The sequence below is a fragment of the Buceros rhinoceros genome, unplaced genomic scaffold (assembly GCF_000710305.1).
Source record: "Buceros rhinoceros silvestris isolate BGI_N320 unplaced genomic scaffold, ASM71030v1 scaffold40458, whole genome shotgun sequence".
Lineage (NCBI taxonomy): Eukaryota > Metazoa > Chordata > Aves > Bucerotiformes > Bucerotidae > Buceros > Buceros rhinoceros.
In genome coordinates this window covers 3474-12530 of record NW_010427011.1, presented here as the reverse complement: position 1 = coordinate 12530, position 9057 = coordinate 3474, and the positions used below count along the sequence as shown (strand labels likewise).

The 9057-nt window shown below is 59.3% G+C and overlaps 1 protein-coding gene across 1 annotated transcript in view; it reads right to left on the bottom strand.

Moving 5' to 3' along the window:
• Positions 1-9057, bottom strand: part of FBF1 (Fas (TNFRSF6) binding factor 1) — a gene marked incomplete at both ends in the record, with an annotated part of 12668 nt that overhangs the window by 1605 nt on the left and 2006 nt on the right. Inside the window, 17 exon segments of the mRNA XM_010141714.1 lie at positions 257-345; positions 462-562; positions 840-977; positions 1279-1386; positions 1895-2101; positions 2533-2633; positions 2837-2965; positions 3057-3101; positions 3798-3856; positions 4257-4351; positions 4626-4703; positions 5365-5757; positions 5868-5970; positions 6407-6536; positions 6752-6903; positions 7708-7827; positions 8582-8662. Coding sequence (XP_010140016.1) covers positions 257-345; positions 462-562; positions 840-977; positions 1279-1386; positions 1895-2101; positions 2533-2633; positions 2837-2965; positions 3057-3101; positions 3798-3856; positions 4257-4351; positions 4626-4703; positions 5365-5757; positions 5868-5970; positions 6407-6536; positions 6752-6903; positions 7708-7827; positions 8582-8662 — 2129 coding nt within the window.

The following is a 9057-nucleotide window of genomic DNA, read 5'->3' as shown; positions in this document are numbered from 1 at the left end:
CCCAGAGACCCTGCACGGGGAGCTCTGGCCCCACGCCCCTCGAGGAGCAGCGTGCCTCCTGCACGCACGCAGCAGCCTGCTGCATCCACGGGCCAGAGGGCTGGTCGCACCATGCAGCTGGCTGTGGGATTGAGGCGGCAGGGGAGGGATGCTGCAGCCCTGCACCCAGCTCTTTCCTCCACCACGCACTGCAGTGCGGCCCCGGTCACACTGACGGACCTATGAAAAGCACCTCGAGATGCCTGCCTAGCCTCACCTTTGCCTTCTCCAGCTCTGCTCGCTCCAGGGAGAGCTGGTGCTGGAGCGATTCCGCTGTGGATTGCTCCGCTGCCGCCTTCTGTCGTTGCAGAAGAGAGACAGATGCCATTCACAGGCTGCTGGCCAGGAACCTCCCGTGGTCTAGACACCCCCCCATACCCAGACAGGAGAGCTGACCGGGCAGAGGACACAGCATGGGCTCACCTGCTGCAGCAGCCGAGTCTGCTCGCCCAGCCTGGCCTCCATCGCAGCAATCACCTCCTGGAGCTGGCTCTGCTGCTGTGACAGTCTGTCCTGGAACACTGGGGAGAAGCAGCAGCAGGGCCATGAGCAGCATGGCCATGCTGTACTGACAGAAAAACTATGTACGTCTGTGCTCATCTCCTCCTGCACATCCCCAGGACACTGTTTGGTAAAGGGGAGACCCTGAGCTGCCCAGTGACCAAAGAGGGCAAGGCTCTGCCAGCCTTGGCTCCCAGCCTCTGGCTGACTCAGAGCAATGTCTCCCTGTTTTCTGGGTGTCCCCTGCCCTGGGGGGGAGCCTGCAGCTGTCTCGGGGCAGAGGAGTGGCAGGGGTCCCCTTGAGACACTTGTCCCGCTGCTGCGCCTCCGCGACTAGCTCCTGGGAGGCGGTGCAGTGCGTGGCCTCTATCTTGTGAGAGAGTTCATGCATGTTGCTGGAGAGCTTCTCCATCTGCTCGATGACACTATTCAGGGACCTGTGGAGGAGCAAGGCGGGGATCACCCCTGTGGGACACGCTTCACCTCCCCACAATGGAGAGGGGGACGTGTGGCGAGCCGAATGCCGGGCAGCCCTGCCCCGAACCTCGCTGGGTCACAGCAGCGCTGCAGGAAGATGGAGCTGCTGCTTAGGGGAGCACTGCTGGCTACGGAACAAGCCAGCAGCCCTGGAGGCAGTGGCTGAGAGAGGGGATGGCCCCTGTTGCCGTGGTCTGAGGGGGTTTCCCATAGGACAGGGAACACCACAGCCTGTGGGGATATGATGCTGGCTGTCAGTACCTGGTGTGTGATGTGGCACTGGTCACCGCATCGATCTCCTGGTCTTTCATCCGCTTCAGCCACTGGAGCTGGTCTTCGTGGTCTTTGCGCATCTCCTGGACAGACAGCCTGTGGGACATGGGGACGGAGCCCACCACGGGCTGTCACAGACCAGTGCTCCCCATGACAGGCACCATAGAAGCGGCTTGGTCATGGGGCTGAGAAGCAGGTCCCAGGAGCTGAGCTGGTGTGGTGTCTGCCACGGGGCATCCCACTGACAGGCATCCACCTTTGGGACCCACGTTTGGGGCTTCTCTACCAAAACCTGATTTCTCACTGACCAAACTATGTGGACATCAGGGACTCTCTGATCTGAGTAAGGAGTTGGGGGAGATAAAACACTGGGCTCAGCATCTTTCAAAACACAACGCATTCACTCTGAAACGATGCCTCCAGCCACACCTCCCCGTGTCCACCTACAAAGTAATTCCCCATTCCAAAAGCCACTGAGCTGCCCAGGACCCCATGCTTCTGGAGTCTGATCTCTCCCTTCACCATGTCCCCAAACCATTCCCTGGTCCCTTTGCCAACACCAGGGGTACCAGCCCCACATGTGCGCCGCTCGGGCCGCTCTCACCTCTGCAGCTCTCGCACCCGCTCCAGCTCCAGTGTGTTCTGCTGCTCCAGCGCAGCCAAGCGCTGCTGGTGCTGTGCCACCAGCTCTGCCCGCGCCTGCTCTGCGTCCTGGCTCTGTGACAGCAGCTGAGCCGCCAGCTGCTCCTTCTCCTGCCGCAGCTTCTCCTCCCGCTGCCCATAGGTCTCTTCCACCACCTTCAGCTGACTCCTGCCCGGAGAGGTCACAGTGAGGAAGAAGAGTTGCTCTCGTGGCAGTACCCAGCTCTCTCCACCCAAAGTGCACGTGGGGTTGGGGAGCAGAGCAGTGCCGCAGTGTGCATGGGCAAACATGCAGACTCTGTGGAGTCTGAGCCCTGGGCTCTCCTGCTGCTGCCCAGTGCAGTGCCCTGGTGGGGGACATGCTGGCAAGGGGACCGGCTTCTCCTCCTTGTCACCCCTGGGACAGTGGACTCCACCATGGCTCACCTGTGGGGCTGCTCTCTGCTCCACCAGCTCCACATCGACATGTCTTTGTGCCTGCTCGCCCCAGGGATGGAGCTGGGAAGTACCTCAGCACTCCCACCCCAGGGGAGATGCACAGGGCTGCAGGCAAGGACCCGACAGCCTACAGGGAGGGGAGAGCAGGGGAGAGCCTGCTACCTGAGGGTGGTCTCAAGGAGATCCAGGTTCTGCTGGTGCCACTGCTGGCGACTCTCCAGCAACAGTCTGAGCTGTGTCTGCTCCAGCTCCAGTGTCTGGACCTGCCAGGCGCCCAGGGAGAAGGTCCTTGTGCTGCCTCGGGAACAGAGCTCCCACAGCAGCACTTGGTGGCTGTAGGCATCTCTGCACAGGGAGGTTTATTCTCTCTTCCCTGTCACCCTTGATGCTATCTGGAGCAGACACGGCTCCTTTTCCTCCCCCTGGGTCACCTGTAGTCCCCCATCCAGCAGGCGATGGGGCTTACCTGGCTCTCCAGCTCTGCCACACGGGCCTGGCTTCTGAGGAGTGCTGCCCTACAGTCTGATGCATCCTCAAAGAGCTGGGCCACAGGAGTCCTCCTCTCAGGCAGTAAACCCAGGGCTGAGGACTCTGCCTACGGGAATGGAGAGAGAAGATCAAGGCCTGTCAGCATGAGTGGCTCTGTGGTGTGGCCATCAGCCCCCAAAGGAAGGCACATGCCTCACCTGCAGCTGTGGGGCAGCCTGGAGATGTGCCCTGGGTGCGGTAACCTGTGGAGATACAGGGATGCTCTCAGGGAGGTGAAGCCCTGGGGAGAACATCTCCTCCCAGCCTGGGAATGGTGACCCATCTCCAGACTCCTCTACTCTTCTCCAGCTCAACTCCACTGCTGGCCTGAGACCCTTCTCCCCAGTGATGCTCAGCAGCCTCTACCCCAGACGCATCCACACTGGGCTCTTGACTCAAGGATGGGACCACGAGGCCTCTGGGAGATAGTGTGTGTCCTGCCACGAGGGCAGCGTGAGGAGGCCAAGCTAGAGGAGAAACGGAGGCTCCGAAGACCAAGCAAGAGGTGCCCTGTCTGTGACAGGCTCCGATTCCCCTTCAGTTGTCTAGCAACAATCTCTGAGCACCTTCACCACCATATATACACATACATATAGATATATATACACACACATGCACCTGGGGAACTGCCCAAGTGCTGCTCAGGCAAAGCAGGGCTGTAAACACTCGTGATTTACAAAGCATCCACCCAACATGTGCTTTGGCCTGAGAAATACAACATGGGGCACCTCAGGGCTCTCTCTCCAAACACTCTGCGTCTCTGGGAGCCTGTGTTCGTGCAGGCAGAGGGAAAGTTCTCCGCCTGAGGGAACACCGACAGAGGTGGAGCTGGCAGGGGAGGGCTTGCGATCACCGCCCCAATGCCGCATCTTTTGGGAACCTGGGACCAGCAGACCTACCTGAGCGAGCGGGGCAGGGCCTTGCATCTCCTGCTCTCCTGGGATCAAGGCTGTGGGGACTGAAAATCGAACACAGCCATGATTCAGAGATGGAAATGGGAACCATCCCCTCCCAGAAGGGTGAGGGGTCTCTGGGCAGAGTGAGAAGGGTCCTGCCCCACTCTGCTGGCTGATGATGGGGACAGAGGGTCGGATGAACTTCTGCACACCCACACCCCTTCCCCACTCCAGGCACAATGATGGAACTCTGCTCTGCAGAGTACATTTGGGGCCACAGCACTACGAAACAGGGATGCTGGCACCCTGCAGCCTGCTCCAGCAACATCTGCTCAAAGCCTGCGCAGCATTCTCACGGCCAAGGGCAGTGCTGTGGCTCCCGACGGTGGGGATTTTTATCGTAGGGCAGGAGGACCCTCTCTGCATAGTGCTGCCCAAACTGTCCAACCGCTTGAGACGTACCCACAGTGTCAGTGTCTCTGGAGGGATCCCCCTTGGCAGCCTCCAGTGGGTGAGCCGAGGCTTGTTTCCCAGTGCTGAGCCAGGGGACCGGCCGCCTGTGTGGGCACAGCAGTGTCACAGCTCAGGGAGTGGGCACAGACACGATCCTGCTCAGCATTTCTGTAAGCTTCGAGCTTGGCTGTCCTGCTGTGATCGAAGAGGCAAGAGCCCAACGATCTTTCAGAGCTGCCTTCCCTCCCAGTTACCTCCCGGACCAAAGCGATCGCTGCTCGCTACCAGCCCTCCCCATTCCCCAGTCTCGCTCAAGCTGCTGCTTGCTGCAGGAAATCTCACCCCTGAAGGATGCCCACAAGGCGAAGGAAGCCTTACCCAGAGCCACCTGTGCTCGCTGCCTTGTCCTGCAGCACAGCTGCCTGCTGCGGTGCTCGGGGGGAAGCGGCTGGCTGGCTGCAAGCAAAAAACACCCTCTGTGCGAGAGCCAAGGAAAGGTCAGATCCTCTTCTCCAACACCAGTCCCTGCCTCGCAGGTGAAAGCCTCTGTCCCACTCAGATGAGGCAGGATTCAGCCTTTTGGCTGCAGAGGGAGGAGAGAAACCCCCAAACCTCCGCTGCCAGGGGTGTTCCTCCTTGCTGCAGCCACCCCCTTCCGCTGGAAGCAGCAGCCCCAGCTAACACAGCCCTGCCCGCGACACACGCTGTGTGCCTGCAGTTCCCTGCTGAGTCCCTTCCAACAGCACCAGTCTGAACCTGTGGCCATGTCACCTCAGCTGGAGAAGGTGCTTTGCCTGGAACGAGGAGGAGTGAAGGGGAATGAAAGCAGGAACAAGGAGCATGGGGGCAGCCTGCAGGGCTGTGCTGATCCAGGAATCACCATGGGACCCCATGCAGGGTTTGCAATCTTGGGTGCAGCTCTAAGGAGAGCCCAGAGGCGTGATGGGGCTGTGGGCTGGACCAGTGGGAGAGAGCCCTGTGTTGTTACCCCACCCCGAGACAGGGCAGTGCTTAACACGAATTTCTGAAATCTGAGCCGAGGATTTCTGAGAGGTCCTGCCCAAGCAGCTACCCGCGGCAGAGACCGGAGCGCTGCGGCCATCGCCTGTGCCTTTACCTGACAGGAGAGGAGCAGTCCAGCCCTCCGCCTGGCGCCTCCGAGGGCTTGCCATCTCTCTCCTGGGCCTTCGCCTGTGCCTGGGCTTTCTTGCGAGATAAGGCAGCGCTCAGCCAGTCCTCCTCCTCCGGCGGGCTGGGTTTAGCCGCTGCCTCCTCTGCAGCTGGAAGCTGGCTGACGGGGCTGGGCCGCCTGGCTGCAGCAGGGCTAGGCTGGCTCTCCACAGGACTGGCCTTCACTGCAGACAATGGCTCTGAATCCAGGAAATCCTCATCTTTCAAGCCCAGCCAGTTGCCTCCAGCCCTGCTGCGCCGCACAGGGCTCTGGTGGGCTGGAGGAGGTTTGGAGTGGAGCTCGGGTTGCGGTTCACTGCTCTTCTCGGCTGAAAACCTGCTGCGAGGAGAAGCAGTCGCATCCCTGGCTGCGAGAGGGCCCTGGGGATCCTGCCTCCTCCTCTGCAGTGGCAGCAGGGCTGGAGCTACAGACACACGCAGACACAATACCTCACAGAGTGCCTCCTCGACAGCTGGCCCTTGGGCATGGGGGCCACCGTGGGCTGGTACGCTCCTAAGACAAAATCCTCCTGCTCCCAACCCTCTTCCTTCTCTGTTCAGACAAGCAGCCTTGAGTCAGCGCCCGGAGGAGGAGTTTCTGCAGAGACACCAGCCCCCCTCCTCCCCTGCAGTTCCCACTGGGAATGCTGCCTCTGGGAAAACACAGCTGGAAACATCTTCCCTGGAAATCCACAAGCAAACTGCCTCCTCGGGGTAGCTGGGAAAAGGTCCTTTGTTGGGAATCAGCCTACAGCGAAAGGCGACGGAGTTACGGCCCCTGCGCCGACGCTCCCAGGCTGCCTCGAGGGCAGCGCCCACCACTGCGGCATCAGCCACCTTTCCTGGCACTGACCAAGAGCCCGTTAGCAACCCCGCTCGCTGCTGCAGAAAGGATGTTTCCCCTGCGAGGGCAGCAGAAATCCACCTCGCTCTCCCAAGCCAACGCTGTCTCCTCTGCAGCCCGTCTCGGCGTCCCTGGCTGTGCTCACCTGGCTGCTCCTGGTACTTCCGACTGAGTGTGAGCTCCCTGCGCTCTCCCATGCCCGGCTCTTCCAGGACTTTGGCCACAGAGCTTCGTCCTAGCAGCTCATCCAGCTTGCAGCGGGCTGGCCGGAGCTCCTCTCTGTCGGGGACACAGTGGCAGACGGGTTTCCCCAAGAGGCAGGGCTGTGCCTCCTCACACAGCCTTGCCACTTCTCTGCTTCTTCTCTGAGAAACGAGGCTGCTCTTGCCCCTTTACTGGGACCCAGAGGCAGAAGCTCCAGCCTCCCCCCACCGACCATAGCGGCCCCACCTCAATGTACAAGCCATCCCCTCTTTACTCCCTTCGCCACCTCTTCACCGCCCTTACTCCTCTCCACTTACACATCGCCACCGCCAAGTCCCAGTGCATCTATCAGATTGTCACCGTCATCTTCAAACGTGATCTCAGCCCTCCTCCGGACTGGGGCCACGGTGTGCAGGGGTCTCTGGGGTGGGGATGGCTCTGTGGATGGGATCACACACGGCAGGAGCTTTGATCAGGGCTTTTTTTAACAAGAGCTCAAAGCAGCCCTGCCTGCCCTTATCTCTCAGGACCATTTACAAAGTCAGTTTTAAATAACTCTTTTCAGTGACCAAATCTCAAGTGACAAAGTGGCAACAAGCTACTGCCTGTTTTGTGGCCACACATCACTGCTGGGTGTCACTGACTGGGGCTCCCAGCTCTGGCTAACCCCAGGAGCTTTTTAAGCTCTGCAAGTCTCCGGTCAGGTAATTCCTGCCCCCCTGCACCAATGCACCTTAGTCCTTGTTCTAGCCCGCCAGCTGCTGCTTGTGTCCAGAGAGGATTTATCGGGGTGCAAGGTGATTTTACGGGGCTCTCAGACCCATGAGCATCCTTACTGTAGGAGCGAGAGGGAGAAGGGCCTGTCACACAGCCACAGTGCAGCTGGATACCCCTGAGGTGCCCCAGCTGTGGTCTGGTGTGGACAGGTAATGCTCTCAGCCACCCAAATCCTGACCCAGAAAACTTGCTCTCCTTTGGCAACGTGTAGGACCGGCTGAATGAGATCAAAGGCGAGATCTGAGCCGCCTTTCCCAGAAAGGACACGTCAGTCCTGTAACCTGCGGCAAGTATCAAGCACTCGGTGAGCTGTGTCACAACTAACCCCACACCAAGTGGCTCTAGGCACGACCACAACAGGAGGGGGGACAACGTGGCTCTCAATTCCACCGGTGTGGACCTCACAAATCCATCAAGGCTGCTGATTCGTTCCACACACAGAGGCTGCATCAAGCAACTGCTTACCTTTGTCTTTGCCCCACTCTGATTTTTTCTCAGAGCCGCTTTTGGTGCCTGTTGGAGCTGGCTTCTTGGGAGCATCCTGCTGCTCCTCAGGCAACAGCCCTGCCAAAGGCTCACCTAAATCTGGGAATTCGCCCATAGGGGCAGGAACAAAAGAAACAAAACCAGCCTTCTTCAGAGGAACAGCCCTGTGCGGAGCCAAACACTCCTCCCCACCGCGCGCACGTGGGACAGGAGATCGCGTCTGCCCCAAGCCGTGAACGCAGATTCTGGAGGGACCTGGGATACCCCGAGTCTACCTGAACTTCAAACACTCCATAGCTACAGTTCTGTTCGTTTTCCCCATATTTGCTTTCTCCTAGAACAAAATAACTCAACATTTGGGTGTTTTAATGCTTGGCCCCTCTTGAAGCAGTGACAAGGGGGAGAAGAAAGCCCAGCTAAATCTCCTACAGCCGGTTAGTGGTTTTAACGGGTGTTGCTCTTGGTTAAAGGACAGGCTTTGACAACCAGACACTGTGCCACAAAACCAGTCTCCTTGTTGGAAAGTTGGACAGGATCCCCCCTGACACGAGGGCTCCCAAGAGCTACAGACAATCAGTAAAACCCAAAGCAGAGGTGACAAAGCAAATGCTCCCAGGAATCCAGCCCTGGCCTGGAAACGCCCTCAAACACTGAAGAGTCTTTTTGTGTTTTTTAACTTGGGTCACCTCTAAGGGATGAGATTTGCACTGGCATCACAGGGGTGAAAGATTCTGTATCTCATTAACCAGACAAACCTTCGATGACCAGGAGAGGCAGGACACGTGCAAAGAGCAAGGACAGAGTCCTCAGCCGCCCCCACACATCGAGGTGCTGAGGTGAAGCGAGATCCTACCTTCAAAGTTAAATTTCTTGTACTGTCGGGGAGCGGCGGGGGATGAGAGCGGCTTCTTCTCCATTGCAGCTACAGACTCTCCTGGAAAGGGAGGCCACAGCTCTCAGAGACAAGGTAGGGCAGAGATGTCCCTGTCCCACCCCGGCTGAAGGCCAGTGTCCTGGTAGCCACCCGCTACAAGCACGTACTGTGACGCCCAGTCCCCTCACCGCCCCACGGGTGGCAGTCTCTCTGGAGGGACCTCCTTGCAAGCAGAGACGGGAGAAGGGTCTGGGGGAGAGCAGGGTAGTTTGGGGACCGGTGTTTCTTAAGCGCAACCCCCCAGCTCTCCATTCGTGCAGACCAGGCAGATCCCCCTAGAAACACTTCGCCTGCACCAGGGAGCGGCCAGACGGTGCTTGGTGGGAGGCAGCACCAGGGCTGTTGGGGCTGCCGCTCGTGATGGGATCACAGCACGACGAGAGGCCAGGGCAGAC